The sequence below is a fragment of the Vipera ursinii genome (assembly GCF_947247035.1).
Source record: "Vipera ursinii genome assembly, chromosome: 7".
Lineage (NCBI taxonomy): Eukaryota > Metazoa > Chordata > Lepidosauria > Squamata > Viperidae > Vipera > Vipera ursinii.
The window spans coordinates 3,743,044-3,760,279 of record NC_139521.1 but is presented as its reverse complement, the minus strand read 5'-3'; the positions used below and the strand labels follow the sequence as shown (position 1 = coordinate 3,760,279).

The window sequence follows — 17,236 nt, the reverse complement described above, 5'->3', positions numbered from 1 at the left end:
CGGGCCTCCTCCTCCGCCTCCTGCTCCTCCTCTCGCCACTCGCCCGGGAAGCGCCGCCAAAGCAGGTCGCCGCCGCCGAGGCCAGGCCCGCCCTGCGGAAGGAGGCGGACCCGCCGACGAGGTAAGGGGAGGCCGCGGCCCGCAGAAACGGTCGGAGCGGCTGAGGGCGGGAGGGAGGGAAGGAAGGAAGGAGCCCTCCATGGCGGCCGAGGAGAGCTCCGCCGCCGCCGCCGCCTCTCCTGGCTTCTAGCCCGGCCGGGCTCCCCATCCCCGTGGCGACCCTCCTCAGGGAAAAGGCCGAGACCAGGAGTAGGCCGCCTTGGCTCTTTGATGACTGGTGGACTTCAACTCCCAGAATCCCTGAGCCAGCCAGGCTGAGGGGAAAGGGAGAGGTTTCCAAGCTGAGCCATTCCGGCTCAGGAATTCTGGGAGTTGAAGTCCACCAGTCATGAAGGGGCCAAAGTTTTTCCCATGCTGGCTCAGGGATTCTGGGAGTTGAAGTCCATCAGTCATGAAGGGGCCAAAGTTTCCCCCATGCTGGCTCAGGGATTCTGGGAGTTGAAGTCCACCAGTCATGAAGGGGCCAAGGTTGCCTACCCCTGGCCGAGACCCTCTGAAACCCCCTCAGGAAGGGCTTGTCTGGCCTCAGGACTCTTTTCTTCTCCCCACTCCCCACAAGCCCGCCCTTTTTATTTTATTTTTTTCTTGTTTCTTGTTTCTCTTGTTTTGTATTATTATTTTTACTCTCTTTATTTTTATCCACATTCCTTTCTTTCTTATTGGTTGATGCCCGAAGTGGGTCCTGCCATGTGGATCGCCCCTCTTTCTCCCCTCCACCCCCCCCTCTTTTTGGAGAAAAGACTGTCGGATTACACGTGGTCCTCGACTTAAAACAGCAGTTCGCTTAGTGACGGTTCAAAGTTACAGCGGCACTGGGGGGAAAAAAGTGACTTAGGACCGGGAGTTTTTTTTCCCCCTATACTTAACGACCCTTTGCGGTGCGTGGGATCAAAATGCACAGGCTTGGCCTCTGACTCGTATTTACGACGGTCGCAGTGTCCCGGAGTCATAGGATGGTCTTTTGTCCGACCGTCGGACGGACAAAAGTCAATGGGGAGACCAGATTCACTTTAAACAACCGTAGCATTAATTTAACAACTGCAGTGATTCCCTGAACAACCATGGCAAGGAGCTTGGCATAATTTAGGGGCCATTTATTTATATTGCATTTATTAAAATGCGTCATTTTTAAGCTGACTTTTGCTAATCAATGTGCTTGATTATTTTTTATATTTATTTTACAAATGGGTGCCGCTGCTATGGTGTACACCAGGTTAGGAGCTGTGGAGACTAAAGCAAGTATGTTAAAAAAAACTTATTAAACAAATGAAGGATTAACAGTGTGTTCTTGTTAGCCCTGTTCTTTTTAAAAAATCGTATGCAATTAACACTTTTGTGATCGTGAGATGGTGGTGTGAATCTTTAAGGCTGTTAAAAAGACCTAATTGTCTGTGTTTGGTCCCTACTGTTTAGTACTTTTCTGTCATCCAAGAGAGAGAGAGAGAGTGAGAGAAACAACTCAAAAAAAGGTGTTTTAAGTTAATACCAAATAAAACAGCTTCAAGGGGATGGGGTCCAAAATTGTCACAATGTACGCTGCATGCTTCAACTTTCAATATCAGAAATTTTGTCTTGTTTCTTATTGTCAACCTAGAAAATGACAAGAAAGAACTGAGCGTTGGGTAAAAAATACAAGAGCCTCTTCTCACTGTTTTTAAAATTAGACTATGACTAATTTCTTCTTGGTAATTCTGTTCTTCCCGGTCCACAAATGTCTCAAAGGCTATTGAGCAAATTAACACCGTATAGGAGTTAATTAAAGGTTAGGCTGATGTAACAAGCAGTGTGGGCGTTTCTCATTTAATTCACACCGTGAGTTAATAAAATATTTTACTTTTTTTTTTAAAAAAAAAAGAACATTTTTTTTTACACCCAGCAAATTTTCTTGAAGATACACCAGAGGTTTCTTTAGCAAATGCCCCAAATGAAAATAATATACAAATCTTTAATTATCCATTATTGTTTACCTGGGAATGGCAGGTAGATGCTTCTAGAGTTAACATGATTCGAAGCAAAAGTTTATTTATTTATTTATTTATTATATTTTTATACCGCCCTTCTCCCGAAGGACTCAGGGCGGTGTACAGGGCAATAAATACAAAAAACAGGATACAAAAGTTAAAAGCGATTAAATAAATGCCCAAGGTTAAAACAATAATTAAGACGTATTAAAACCCCAACCCTAACCCATCAGACCAGGTCAGATTGCCTTCCAATTCCAAAGTTTGCCTTCCAATCAGAGAAACAGCATATATTTTTGAGTGACAGTACCAACTCCACTTGAAATCCTTTAAACGATCAGCTGATTCAAGGGATTGTACCTTGTTGCCCTTCTGGAGAAAGACAGTCCTTTTTTATCTATACTTGAAGAAGAAAAGAAAATAGAGCTATTTTTTTTCTAGAAAATATTGAACATTATTTTTTTTTAAAAAAAATAGCTTTGCAATAGCTCTTGAAAGCTCTTTACAGGTAGTGCTTACAATTGTGCCCAGAATTTTATGTTGTTGAGAAATTTGTTAAGTGAGTTTTGCCCCATTTTACAACCTTTCTTGCCACAATTGTGAAGTGAATCACTGCAGTTGTTAAATTAATAACACGGCTGTTAAGTGAAAGCTGGTTTCCCCATAGACTTGGCTTCTCAGAAAGTCACAAAAGGTGAACGCGTGACCCCGGGACACTGCAACCGTCATAAACATGAGTCAGTTGCTAAGCGTTCGAATGTAAAATCACGTGACCCTGGGGATGCTGCAACAGTCATAAGCGTGGGGGAAAAAAATGGTCATAAGTCCCTTTTTTCCAGTGCCGTTGTAACTTTGAACTGTTGTAAGTCGAGGACAGCCTGTATTATTTATAAATGTTATCAAAAATTGGCACGGGGCTCCCATCAAACCGTAATGGATTTATTGTTATTTTTATAATTCCAGGAACCCTCGGACTTTTTAACTGCATTGTTTTTTTACACCAATCCATCATAAAAAAATATATGAAGAAATGGAGATGAAAACAAAGATAAAGGAAATGGTTTGCTGCGGAGAAGCCATTCTGATCTCTGCCTTTCAGCTCTGAATACATGAGGCAACCACTGAAGCGCGCAGAGTGAATAGAAACACGTGGAACCAAAGCTAGTGAGCATGGAGTGCGAAACGAGCAAAACACAACACTGCAGGTGTGAATATACCTTTGTCGTGGCGGTGGTTGAGGAAGGAAATTCACGAGGCAAATTTGCTCGTGAAACAAATGCTGAGGGGATTTCAATAAAACCGGGGAGGGAAAGAAATGCGCAAGAAGTTATTTTGTGAGGGCTTGCCTGCGTTTTTGATATTTTTGAATGCGCATCGCCAGAAAGCCTGAAATAAAAGCCCATAGCATCATTTCCCAGATCTGGGTCTGGACCCGATGAGGATTTTAAAAGTCACGTTTTTCCCATCCCACCCCTGTGACATTTCACCGAGGGCTCTTAACTCAAAACCTTCTTAATTCTTAACTCAAAACCTTCTGCAGATTTTCCTCTTGTGAAATCATTAAGCGATAGGAGATGCGTCTTCCAATTGCGCCCCTTTCTGGACCGAGATGCCCTACGTACAGTCACCCACGTACTCTTACCTCCCGTATAGACTACTGTAATGCTCTCTACATGGGGCTGCCCTTGAAGACCACCCAGAGGCTTCAGCTGGTGCAGAGTGCAGCTGCACGGGTAGTGATGGGAGCACCCCGATACTCCCATATTACATTCCTCCTGCGTGAGCTGCATTGGCTACCGGTTGCCCTCTGGGTGAGATTTAAGGTGCTGGTACTTACCTTTAAAGCCCTACATGGCTTAGGCCCGGGATACTTGCAGGACCATCTGCTGCCGGGAACGAATTCCCATCGCCCAGTACGCTCACACAGAGAAGGCCTCCTCAGGGTACCGTCAGCTAGGCAATGTCGGCTGGCGACCCCCAGGGGGAGGGCCTTCTCTGTGGGAGTGCCAGCCCTGTGGAATCAGCTCCCCCCTGAGCTTCGGATGGCCCAAAATCTCCAGTCCTTTCGCCGCGGCCTCAAAACACTCCTATTCCACCTGGCTGACCTGGACTGACAGGCATTTTAATTATATTTATAATTTTTAATTTATTTTTAATTTTAATTTATTGCCCAGATGATTTTAATTTTATTTTTATCTTAATTTCTGTACTTATTATATGTTTTGTTGTTAGCCGCCCTGAGTCCTTCGGGAGATAGGACGGGATATAAATCCCATTAATAAATAAATAAACTCGTCTTACACCATTCTCTAAGGGTCGCTTGATCTCTCACCATATTTTAATTAGGCTGATGCTGCAGTCTTTCTCCCTTCTCCCCCCCCCCCAATTATAATATAAAAGAACCTGTGGAATAAGTCGACAGGTGCAGCCCTTGACTTAAAACCATTTGTTTAGCGACTGGGCTATTTTGTATCTAAATACATTACGAATTATATGATTTTTTTTAAAAAAGAGGCTTGAGTTCTTTATGTTCAAATAATGTTGCTGCTTGAACATTCAACCATTATCTCTCTCTCTCTCTCTCTCTTTTTTTTTTTGCTTTAATACTGTGTTTATATTTCCTTTAGATTTGTAATTAAACTATTTTAGTTTAAGGCGTAAACAGCTCCACTTTTCTGAGCCTGCTAGAAAGCATTGGGGGTGGGGTGGGGGGTAGGGGGGAAAACGTGCGATGCAACTTCGGGATTCAGCTGCAGCTTCTAAAATACTTGCTCCACCTCTCCATTCTAGGTTGCTGCTCTCGGCCCAAAGAGGTGGCCCGCGAGACTAATTTGCCTCGGTCCTTGGCGTCAGCGTCGTCATGCGGGTAGAATAACTCGGCGGCGATTCCATTCCGAGAGAGAAAATGCCAAAGAAAAAGAAAAACCTTGGCGTGAGCCCGTCGAGGAAGAATACGAACTCGGAGACGGTTTCCGCTCCCGACGCCTCGTCCTCGCCAGCTTCATCACATGGGATCGATCAGGAAGAACTCGTCAGCGGACTTTCCGAAATGTTCTCGGACCTGGATCCCACGGTCATCTACATGGTGCTGTCTGAGTGCGATTTCAGAGGTAAGCCAAATCAACGTCTGCGGTCCAATTTGGTCCTTTTTTCCTACAGTAAATACCAGTTTAAAGTGGTCAAAAGGATGCTAAAGTGGCTAAAAAAAGGATGCCGATGCTAGGGATCAATTCCAGCCCCGGGAGGGTGGGGGTGGTAAATTCCATCAAGTGACTGAGAACTCTTTGACCCACAAATCTTTGGTTTCCCCCCCCCCCGCATTTTTCTGTTGATTTGCCTTTTGCCTTCTGCTTTTGAACTTTCAGCAGAGCCAAGGCATTGTCCAAGGATGCCTGGGGAACTTGCTCATGTCTTAGTGCAGGGATAGGCAACCTTGGCTGTTTTATGACTCGTGGACTTCAACTCCCAGAATTCCTGAGTCAGAAATTCGTGAGCATAGCTGACTCAGGAATTCTGGGAGTTGAAGTCCACGAGTCATAAAAGAGCCAAGGTTGCCTACCCCTGTCTTACGTGTATTCTTGGGTTTAAAGTGTCTTACGTATGTTGTGTTGGTTGAAAATCCTCCTGAGCTTTTTAGATATTCCTGCAACGTATGGAATGACTACGTTCCTTCGTTTGTTTCTTCTCTTCTTTATCTGTTGTGAACGAGCTCCTGCTGGGTCTGTTTTTAGATATATATTTTTTTGAAGGCCCAGTTGGGACAGATACAAGTTCTGAGGGTTTTGTGATTTCCTCTGATCTCACTTTTACCAATCTCAGTGATGATTAAATGAACCAGATGTCCTTTTAAAAAAACATACTAAGAACTCTTCCTCAGTGACATATTAGAATCCACATTTTTAATAAATCTATCAAATTTCTATATCGCTCTCCTCACCTGAATGAGTCTGAGCAGTTTACAATAAAACAAGGTTTACAGTGCCATGCAAAAGTATTGCAGTTACTAGATTTACCTTTTTTTTGTTAAAAAGACATTTTAGCTGTTTCAATTTTTCTTTCATCATTAAAGATGGGTGAATAATTGACAAGTCTTTAACCATATAATATGTCAGGATAATGATTTAGAAGCTAGCCAGCTGATGTAAGACGCAGGATGTAATGTTGGGAATGACTCAGCAGGGTCTATGTCCCTTTAAGAGCCTTTGTATAAAAGGGAAGGCTCTGCTGCTGTGTTCTCTCTCTTCTGTTTTCCTGCTATAACTGTGGTGTGTTGGAGACTGCTGTATTAGCACGTGTAGGTATATTGTTCCTGGTGTATGATATTGTAGATAGTGTAAGATAAACCACCATTTAATATGGAACACTGTTTACTGTGTTTACTCCCGGGTTATCTCAGTGCAATAAGACTGTGCACACTCTGACATAATAGTTGCAATTTTCCAGTGGCACCTAACAAATGGTTTTGTGCCAATAACACCTGACTCCAAAATTCCTGTTTAAAATGTAGACGCAATATTTAGATCAAGCATTATTTTATTTTATTTTATTTTATTTTATTTTATTTAAAACTGCTTCCTTGTAGTTATCCCTATTAGTTCAAGGCACTGATCTTTGGCCCCTAGGTAGCTGAAACTGTGGAGAGCATCCTTTAAATCAGTCTTTTTTTGAAGATAAGGCAAAGGTCGCTGCAAGACAGATGGAGACTCAGGTAATCCTTAAATGAAAATTAACTGCCTTGTTTATTTCTGCAATGCTGCTGAAGTTGGTGTGTCGAACAAGGAATAGGTTTAGTAAAGTAATCGTGTCCTTTCTTTGTTTTTACTAGTGGAAGACACGATGGATTATCTGCTAGAACTGTCCACAGCGGCTAAGGATACAATATGTTCATCAAAAGTCTCAGGTTTTGATTCCCTGTCTGCCTTGCTGGTTGGTGAAAATAACTCCAGCTGTAGTACTCATGAACTCGAGGGCAACAATACTACTGTGGTTGCGACGGGTGGTGAAGAATCACAGCAGCCCTGGTTATCTGAAGAACTGGCCCTCCTGATAGATAATTCTCTTGAGAAATGCGGTCCAACGAGTGAGGCAAAAGAATCAGGAAATGATAATCTCTTAGGTACTCCAACTCTGGAACAGGACCACAGTAATTCCAATTGCGCTCAGCTATGTATAAAATCCAGCGAAGCAGCAATAGAAAACTGGTTCACTGCATCAAAACCAAGTCACGGTGAAGCATCGGAGTCAACGTCCATAGCAGAGGTTGAGACAAAGGATATTTTGACCCAAAACCCAGAGAACTGCGGTTTGCCAGAAGTTGTCCTCGAGAGTGGTGCCGTTTCAGAAATTGTGACATTAGCCGACGAGGCAGAGTCTTGCACTGATCCGAATCAAGTGCAAAAGGTTTTATTTGACTTTGCAGCAGTAAGCACCCCGACTGTTCAACGGTGTCGAGGTTTTGCAAAAATAGAGACAAACGCCTTCCCTAATTCTTCTTCTTCACGGGACGCCAAAGAAAAGCACGAAAATGGAGTGGCTCTCTGTGATAATCAAAGTCCTGTTCCTGACTTGTGCGCAGGGCCTGGTTTGAAATCGGCACCTTTTATGAAGGGGACGGATCCTTCTCAGCAAATGTGGCGTTCACCGTTTTCTCTGTTTCCGACGTATCCTCAGCAGCTTAATTTTTATCCCGCTTTCAATTTGCAAGGTGGAAACCATAGCTTTGTGACTCCTATTGCCATCAGTCCCGGGAAGTGGAGACCGGCTACAGATTGTAAGAGTCAAGTAAGGACCTTTTGCTCTCCGGGAATTTCAAAATCCTGGGAAGGCCTCTCTTCTCCGCCAAAGAGAGGTGGCAATAAAAACGGGCGACAAAGACACCATTTTTCTCAAGTCCACCAGCTGCCCGGTGGTCACATAACAAACATGAAAACCTTCCCCGGCCATGTAGTGGTTCTCCTCCGAGGGCTTCCGGGATCGGGCAAATCGTATTTGGCAAGGTAGGTACCGCATAGAAAAGATTCAGAAATACGACGTTGCTCTCTTTTTCTTACTTGCAGACGCGTCGTGTAAATTCTGTCTGCAAGCCAGATTCTCTTCTGACCGTTTGCGGGTAGTCCTCGGCTTAGCAACACTTCATTTAGTGACCGCTCACAATTACAAGGGCACTATATATAAAGCGACTCGTGACCGTCTTTCGCACGACGGTTGCCACCTCTCCATGGCCAGATGAGCGAGCCGGGATGGTGCAGTGGTTAGAAAGCAGCATTGCAGGCTGACTCTGCCCACAGCCAGCAGTTCGATCCAGACTGGCTCAGGGTTGGCTCTGCCTTCCGTCCTTCTGAGGTCAGTAAAATGAGGACCCAGATTGTTGGGGGCAACAGGCTGACACTGTAACCCGCTTAGAGAGGGCTGCAAAGCACTGTAAAGCAGTCTATAAATCTTAAGTGCTATTGCTATCAAAATCTGGACATTTGGCAAATGACACGTATTTATAAGGGTCGTAGTGCCCCGGGGTCACGTGATCCCCTTTTGGGACCTTCTGACAAGCCAGGGATGAAGTACAGGTAGTCCTCGACTTACAACAGTTCGCTTAGTGACTGTTCGAAGTTACAATGGCACTGAAAAAAGTGCCCCCCCCAAGCCACAGCCGAGCAAGACGCCTGCCTGCCCGGCCGCGCTCTTCCTCCTGTCCGAGTTTTTCATTGTTGTGAGCATTTCTGTTGAAGATTGGCAGCAGGGGTGGGGTGGGGGGATGTTTGGTTTTTATTCCCCCCCCTCCATCTGCTGGGTGGTTTCAGGTGGTTTTGGTCACTTCACATGACCTGGGACACTGTGACCATCATAAATATGAATCAGTTGCCAAGGATCTGAATGCAAATCACAAGAGCCTGGAGATGCTGCAACATTCCAGCTGATCGGTGCTTCTTCTGGGCTCAGCAGACATGCTGGGATCAGCGCCGAGCTCCAGCTGGAGCCTGGCGCTGATCCTGGCGCTTTTGCTGAGCCCTGACAGCCCTGCAGCTCCAGCCGTCTCTCGCTCAGGCTTGTGTGGTGCTGCCACCGGTTCAGCTCATTCCCCTCCCCGGCTACCACTTTTCTAGGATGGCCGCGTACCACCTGCCAGGTGCCAGTGTACCACAGGTGGTACCCGTACCACTGGTTGAAAAGCCCTGGCATAGAGGACAAAAGAGTGCTATAGGACCTTGATGGGAGAATGAAGGGGTGTCCCTCTGCTTTTTAACCTGCAACGCCTTAATCTTTAACTTTGGTCCTTAACTCTGTTTAACTCGAATTTATGCTTCGATATTATTTTCTGCGTTGTTATTGTAGGACCGGTCAGGGTCCCTTAGGTGAGATGGGCGGGGTAGAAATGTAATAAATAAAATAAATTACAATTGACAGCCAATGTGGTTTCGGGATATGGTAAGCCTATGAATGAAGGGCTTCTCTTACTATGGGACTCCCAAAAAAACCCTCTCACGGATTACTGTAGTTATTTTCTGAAAGATCCTCAATAGAAAGAGTTGCAAGGACGAACGATGCGCAGGTTTATTTTTCACAGTGATTTGTAAGACGATCAGAAGAATGTGTTGGGGGAACAAAAAAAAGATTAGAGCTCTGTTTATCGTTTTTCGCAGGGTTTTGCTTGAGGATAACCCTTGTGGGATCATTCTTAGCACAGATGACTATTTTTATCAAAAGAACGGGCAGTACCAGTTTGATGCTGATTGTTTAGCAGACGCACATGAGTGGAATTGGAAACGTGGTAAGACTTCAGTGGCAGCAGAAAAATGCCTTCTTTTTTTTTTTTAGAAGAACAGATATGAAATTTGATCAATCAATCATTCTGCTAGTCCTAAAGGAATATCTGTGTCAGGATTGATGCCGATTGTATTTGCAGTAAGGCACATATTAAAGATCTGCAAAATTAGACCGTATTACATCAAATACGCCTACATTTTGTGTCCTCAGACCCCTCGTCAATTGAAAAAACCATCCCTGATGAATCATATATGGAACTGGACTACCCTGTTCCCCCCAAAAGTAAGCCCTAGCTTGATTTTGGGGGGTGGGCCTAATATAAGCCCTAACCCCCAAAATAAGCCCTAGTTTTGGGGCGAGGCGCATGCCTAAATATCAAGCCACGTCCCCGCACCCACTTACCGTTGCAGCCTGCCTCTCCTTGCCGGCTGACTTCTGCGGCGTCTCCCATCCTGCATTTTGCGGTTCGAGGCCTTTCCGGGAAGCAGCCGATAGCCGAGCTATGGATTAGCTCAGTTATTGGCTGCAGAGGCCTTCCGGAAAGGCCTCAGACCGCAAAATGCAGGCCGGGAGACACCGCCGAAGGAAGTGGGTCAGCTGGGCAGGCCTGGAGATGAGTGGAAAAGACACCCCCAAAATAAGACCATTTTTGAAGCCAAAAAAAAAAAAAAGACGGTGTCTTATTTTCAGGGAAACACAATACCAAATATATTAAAGTAAGGGAAAAACTGTTCACAGTCATTTGCCCCTTCAAGGGCTACCCCTGAGGAGCATTTGGGAGTTTCAGCTGGTACACAATGTGAGGTAAAGGTAAAGGTTCCCCCACACATGCGTGCTAGTCGTTTCCAACTCTAGGGGCCGGTGCTCATCTCCGTTTCAAATCCGAAGAGCCAGCGCTTGTCCGAGGACGTCTCCGTGGTCATGTGGCCAGCATGACTAGACGCCAAAGGCGCACGGAACGCTGTTACCTTCCCACTGGAGTGGTCCCTATTTTTCTACTTGCATTTTTACGTGCTTTCAAACTGCTAGGTTGGCAGAAGCTGGGATGAGTAACAGGTGCTCACTCTGTTATGCGGCACTCGGGATTCGACCCGCCAAACTGCCGACCTTCTGATCGACAAGCTCAGCGTCCTAACCCACTGAGCCACCGCGTCCCTTCACAATGTGAAGGTACCGGCAATTACGGGTGCCAGTCATTCAGCACATATGACACACGAGTTCCATAGGTTATACCACAATGTTTCTGGGTGGAATTCAAGCTACTGTATCACGGCCCAGGGGAATGGGGTGGGGATGTTTACTTATGGGGATCATCTCTCCCCAGTGGCGTCCACCCACCCTGTCAGATCTGGCAGGAGGGTCCTGCCTGTGAGAGAATTACGAATTATGTTACATATTTGAGTTCTTTTTACTCCTTTTGCCTTTTTTTAAAAGAAATACTGCAATTACTTCAAAAAAGCTGGAGAGCACGAAACAGATTATCAGAAAAGGAACATCATGCAATACGTAACAGAAATTGTTGGTTAGTTTACGATTGTTTTTTTTTTTCTCAATTTGTTTTGTCAGCCAAAGAAGCCTTTGAGAAAAGGATCACTCCTATAATCATAGACAATACAAACACACAGGCTTGGGAAATGAAGCCTTATGTTGCTTTGGTTAGTATTCCGTATTTTTTTTTTAGTATTATGTTGAATATTGTTTTCTGGGTAAGCGTATCCGCAGAATTTGCCCTTTTCTTCTTCAAGGATGATTTTCAATGTCCTAGTCTAGCCTACGCTCGTGGGATTTCTTGAGGCTGCTTCAAGGGTGTCCAACCTTAGCAACGTTTAAGACCTGTGGCCTTCAACTGCCAGAATTCCCCAGCCAGACATGAGATAAGCTTTCTTGTCACTTTTTTCTGTGAGCACACAGGCGCACATTAAAAAATGGAACTGTGATGCCCGCTTTCGATAGATAGATAGATAGATAGATAGATAGATAGATAGATAGATAGATAGATGATAGATAGATGATAGATAGATAGATAGATAGATAGATAGATAGATAGATAGATAGATAGATAGATAGATATAGATGGATGGATGGATGGATGGATGGATGGATGGATGGATGGATGGATGGATGGAAGAGACAGAGACAGACAGACAGACAGGATAATGGGTAGGATAGATAGATAGATAGATAGATAGATAGATAGATAGATAGATAGATAGATAGATAGATGTTTTACATTTAACCTCACCATTGCCCCAGCATTACTCAAGAATTTTAAAGAGCCCAAAGAAACTCCTGCGCTGAGGTTTCAGCAAGCAAACAACTTTTATTTTGATCAAAATAAGAGTTGGCTGGCCACATCTCTCTCCGTGGCTGGTAGAGAGATGAAGGCAACAACCAGGAAAGATGTCTTCCGCCTTTTATACCTTTCCAGAACAAAGAGATCTGGTCTTGGTAGTAGGAACCAAAAGGTACAGGAAAAATAATTCCTAGAATGATGACTCGTACACAACAACCCAGGCTCCACCACGGCTCCCTTTCCCCCTCCCCTCACCATGCTCTTTTCATGTAAGCAATCCCCTGTACCTAAAGCATGAAACATTTGCTTTTATGTAACTAATTTCCCAATATAAAGCACCTAGAAAGCTGCTTGCACACAAACAAAGATTTTTTATTTTTTTATTTTTAATCCCATTTATATCCCGCCCTTCTCCGAAGATTCAGGGTGGCTTACAAAGTATCACTACTAATATCAATATTACTAACATCAACCTTAAGCATAATAAAATCCCTTCTATATCTATCTATCTATCTTATCTATCTATCTATACACACACACACAAAATCACAGCCCATATTGAATGCATAGAAAAAAGAGCCTTGAGAGTCAACAAGTTGATACTGTATAGTACAAAACTATTACAGAATCTAGTAGGATGGTGATGATGTCTTTTTTTTTAACATTTTTTCTTCAGTCTCAGCAACACAAATACAAAGTTATATTTCGTGAACCGGATACATGGTGGAAATTTAAACCCAAAGAATTGGAAAGGTAATAATAAGCAACAGTAGTAATTCTGTAACAACATTACTGTGTAACATCAATGAGAAATAACTAATAAAACATATCTCAGCTAGGAATCAGCTTAGTTGCATGCAGGAAGCTTCTACTCAGCCTGAATTCAAATTATCTATATTTCTGCAATACTATTCAATTTTTTTTGCTTAGTTTTTAATTGATAATTGTAAGATTTCATGGCATCATTAGGAACAGCAGCTTTATTTTCTGAATACTACTTGTTTTTAAGCTGAGAAATGCTACCTTTGAGTGTAGGCTTTTATTTAACAGCATCAAGAGTATGTATTATTTTTTTCACATTGACATTAACAAAATTTGAGAACAACCAATCTTCCTGTGGGCTAATTATTTCCTCACTGATATAAAAGGGGATGATTTAGAGCTCAGTCCTTTTTTACCTTTAAAATAAGTCAGTAAATAGGCTATTTATGTATCATGTAAAAAAAAACATACAATTCCTTGCAGTTTTGGAAGAGCTTTAGAAGTCATCTACCTAAGACTTTTAAGGAAAAGTCCTTTGCTTAGACCAGAGCATGAGAAGAATTAGATAATGTTCGTCAGCTGCAGTTCGGCGTGAAACAAATGTAGTAAAAAAATTTAAAAATCTCAAAATGTGTTAAAATTGCATGCGGTACGTGCCTGTATTGATTGCAGTGGCAGCATCTCAAGTATTTTGTTCTTTTCGATATTTAGGCGAAATGTTCACGGTGTATCTAAAGAAAAGATCAAAAGAATGTTGGAACGATATGAACACTGCCTGACTGCTAATTCAATTTTGAATTCTTCAATCTCAGATGACACGAAGAAGATTGCAACCTGTGCTGAAGGTCTTCCTCGCGAGAAAAGACAGGGGTAAACTTGAATGTGCCTACCATGTTTTTAAGCTGGCTTAAAATATGAAGCTGATTGTTGGGGTCCTTACTGCTCTCTGACCTTGTTAGTTTTCCTGAAGACGTTTCGTGAGCCAACCGTTGCTAGAAGAGAATGGGGTTTAGTACAATTATCTTAATTCCACATCCAGGGCTCCTGCTAGAGTTCCCTACTCAGGGCAGTCTCAGAACAATTCACTGAACATTTTCAATAAAATCCCTGAAGCAGAAACGATAGCGTTTTGCTTTGATATTTTGTGTTTCATGGATATTTGCTGTTGCCGCTTTTCCAGCAGCAAAAAACTGAGCTGAGACTGGTTTGCTACACTAGCAGAGCAAGAAATGTATTTATTTATTTTATTTATTTATTTTAATTCCATTTATATCCCGCCCTTCTCCAAAGACTTTGGGCGGCTTACAAGCTTAGCAGTATATAGCATTCTGTGAAAATGATTGTAAAAGCTGTAGACCATCTCCGTATCTGATGGACAGATTTTAATAAGGAAAAAAAAATAGAACAATGTGCACAACGCTCATGTCGATTTCTTTTATCTTTGTAGACTTCCCTATTTATTTCAGTAGATAATATAAAGATATGGCTATTTTTGCTAAAATGGTCTCACCTTTATATTGATACCTTGGCTTTTTTCTGTCCACCAGCTCAAAACCAATGCAGTCTCTCCCACTTGGTTTTAGCTTAGAGTCTTAAGGAAACGTAAAGGGAAAACCAGCTATCTCCGTGTTATTTAGTATGCGATTCCTTCAGCGTTCAGTCTTCATCTCAACAAAAAATCCCCCATTGTCCAAGGGAAATAGTTTTGACTTTTAATCGGTCCTTTAACATGCTTTATCTTCTTCCTTCTGGTCTAACCTACGCCATTTCAGGTTGTGTCCCAAAAGGTTTTAGCAGAAGCAAACTTCGGCGACGTGTGCATTAAAACGTAGATATTTGTCTTGTAGGAAAGAAGAACAGAAAGAAACTTTTGCTTCCTCTTTGCAAGGTGTAGAATTAAATCCAGGTGAAAAAGCTGCTTTAGAAGAAGTTATGGCAGAAGATCCGAATCTTCAGAACGAAAAGAGAAGAGCTGGACCTGATTCACAAGAATCCAGTTCTGAATGTAGTGTAGACTGCTTGGACACCGATGCTTTACCAGCAGAGATCGAAATGGAATCCATTCTCGAAACCGAGTTAAGACCAGTCTTGGATTCCCGTGACGATACTCTCTTGGGCAATAAGAGTGAGTTGAAGCTTCAGATGGAAGCGACTGCATGTCATGAAATAACAGAGGCAGAATTCCCAGAAACGCAAAATAAAGTTGGAGATCTAAATTCTGGCAACTCGGCAAAACCTGAAACGTTGAACTTTGTGGGAGACTGGCCAGTAGAACAAACGTTGAGGCAAAGGGTAAAAAGAAATAAAAGATTAGACAAACAGGCCAGAAGGGACAAAGGAGATTTAAGCATGCCAACACCTACCCTTGATTCATTAAAAAATACAAGGGAAGATAAAAAATCAGATTTAACAGACGGTCATCAGGAGCTGCTGCTTTCTGAAGAAAGGCGTAAAGATAAATGTGAAGAAAACGACTGTAACTTTCCTTCCACGTCGATGCCTGAGTTTAATACAGAAGTCCATACAACAGAACTGCTGATGGTGGGAGACTGGCCAGTCCAAACTTTGCAGCAAAGACAACACAGAATGAAAAGAATAACCAAGCCAGACGTGAGCGAGTCGGACGGATTAGGAAACAGTCAACACGAGGTCAACATTGATGATGGGAACGCAGCGTCTTTGCCAAATGAAACATCTGCAGATGTTGAAGGATCTGAAATCGCAGCTTCGGAACCTCTTAGTGAGAGAAAGCCGGTGCTGAATAAAAGAGTACGTAAGCATCATAAGTTAGCTTTAACATTTACCAACAATTCAGCCCTCAACAAACCAGGAGAAGAAGCGCTGTCTCTCTGCAACTGGGCCGAAGAAAAACCCAAGGAATGCGTGGTGTCCGAGGCTACTAAATATTCACAGACAGAACCACGGGATTTCGCCCTTCTGTGGAGGCTGGAGAGAGAGATTGTGTTTTCAGAAGATACAAAAGTATTACATGGCAGACTCGACGGATTCGTACCCAAAAGGGTTGAAGCCATTCCAGATTGTCCAGAAAAGATACCCTATAAAGCAACCTACGAGAGAAGCACCTATGTAGAAGAAAGTGAGCTTGTGAGTGTGGACGAATCGGAGAACCTCAACATTTTGTGCAAACTCTTTGGGTCTCTTTCCTTTGACGCCATCAAAGATTTGTACGAACGGTGTAACGGAGATATGGACTGGGCTACGGGGCTGCTGTTAGACTCTGCCGAAAAACTGTGCAAAGAAGACGACGTCGAAGGCCTGCAGAAAGCAGAGGTTCCGCTTCCTGACGTGTCTCTTCCTTTGAAGAGACATGCAACACGTGAAGACAGACTGGCGGACTCCGTGACCGTTACTCAAGCGGCTGCGAACTCTCAGATTGCTCACCCATCCGAAATAGCCAAAGTCCCCCTCGGTGATAATGGTGAAAACATTTCTGACCCTCCTGCGGGAAGAGGTGTAAATTCTTCTTCGGGAGAAGGCAAAATCCATCCGTTACCTGCTACAGGAGAACACACAGACTCCTCCGACCCAGAAGGAGATCCTCTGAATGGGCAAACAAAGCAGAGAATTTCCAGGACGCGGTCGGAGAACGAGCCGCAGAGTAGCTCTTCGGCTCATGAAACGGAGGTCGCTGCGCGTGACCAAGTTGCTGGCCCTTCTAAAGCCACCCGTGATGTGGGAAACGTCCAGCCTCCCGCAGACCTTCAGGAGGGCCCATTTCCAGAAGACATCTCTGATTTGGAAAGAACGGAAGCAGCCAATTCCAGCAGCGCAGCGAACGACCGATTTGAGCAGGGCAGAAAAATGGAGGGCCAGCCCGGTGTTGCGGTTCTGACGCAAAGAGAAAAGAACGACTCCGGACGAGATCCTGGGACCGTCAAGCTGCAGAACTCCGTGTCCCACTCAAAGTCTGTGACCATCGATTGCCTCGAGCTAGTCTTAGCTCCAGAATTAGCCATGCAGTTAAGTGAAATATTTGGACCTGTTGGAGTTGATACAGGTAATAATTTACTGAAATAAAACAGTAAATTCCTTAGGAACTGGGAACTCATGATTGTATATATCTAACAGATCTTAACCTTTAAAAAAACTGAAGAGCTTAAGTCAGGGGTCCTCAACCTTGGCAACTTGTAAGACTTGTGGACTTCAACTCCCAGAATTCCTCAGCCAGCTTTGCACAAGTCTTAAAGTTGCCAAGGTTGAGGACCCCTGGGTTAAGAATAGAAGTTGGTACAGATTAGGCAATGATATGTAAGTATTCCAAGCCTTTATTTTGAGTTAAGCCACTGTAGGTCATTCTTCATAATTCATGGTTTATTTT

The 17,236-nt window shown here is 43.6% G+C and overlaps 1 protein-coding gene across 5 annotated transcripts in view; it reads left to right on the top strand.

Moving 5' to 3' along the window:
• N4BP2 (NEDD4 binding protein 2) overlaps positions 1-17,236 on the top strand; it is a 31,253-nt gene continuing 14,017 nt past the window's right edge. For 4 of the 5 annotated variants that reach the window (XR_014493045.1, XM_083367534.1, XM_083367532.1 and 1 more), the window contains exons 1-9: positions 1-121; positions 3,045-3,286; positions 4,872-5,191; positions 6,907-8,077; positions 9,719-9,846; positions 11,409-11,497; positions 12,812-12,888; positions 13,609-13,767; positions 14,745-16,915. Coding sequence is in view for 4 of the 5 variants with exons in the window: in XM_083367534.1 (XP_083223660.1) it covers positions 4,987-5,191; positions 6,907-8,077; positions 9,719-9,846; positions 11,409-11,497; positions 12,812-12,888; positions 13,609-13,767; positions 14,745-16,915 (4,000 nt within the window). In the remaining variant the exon portion in view is untranslated. Of the gene's footprint in view, positions 122-1,307; positions 1,360-3,044; positions 3,287-4,871; positions 5,192-6,906; positions 8,078-9,718; positions 9,847-11,408; positions 11,498-12,811; positions 12,889-13,608; positions 13,768-14,744; positions 16,916-17,236 lie in introns of those variants that run through there. The other variant, XM_083367533.1, reaches the window with a different exon arrangement.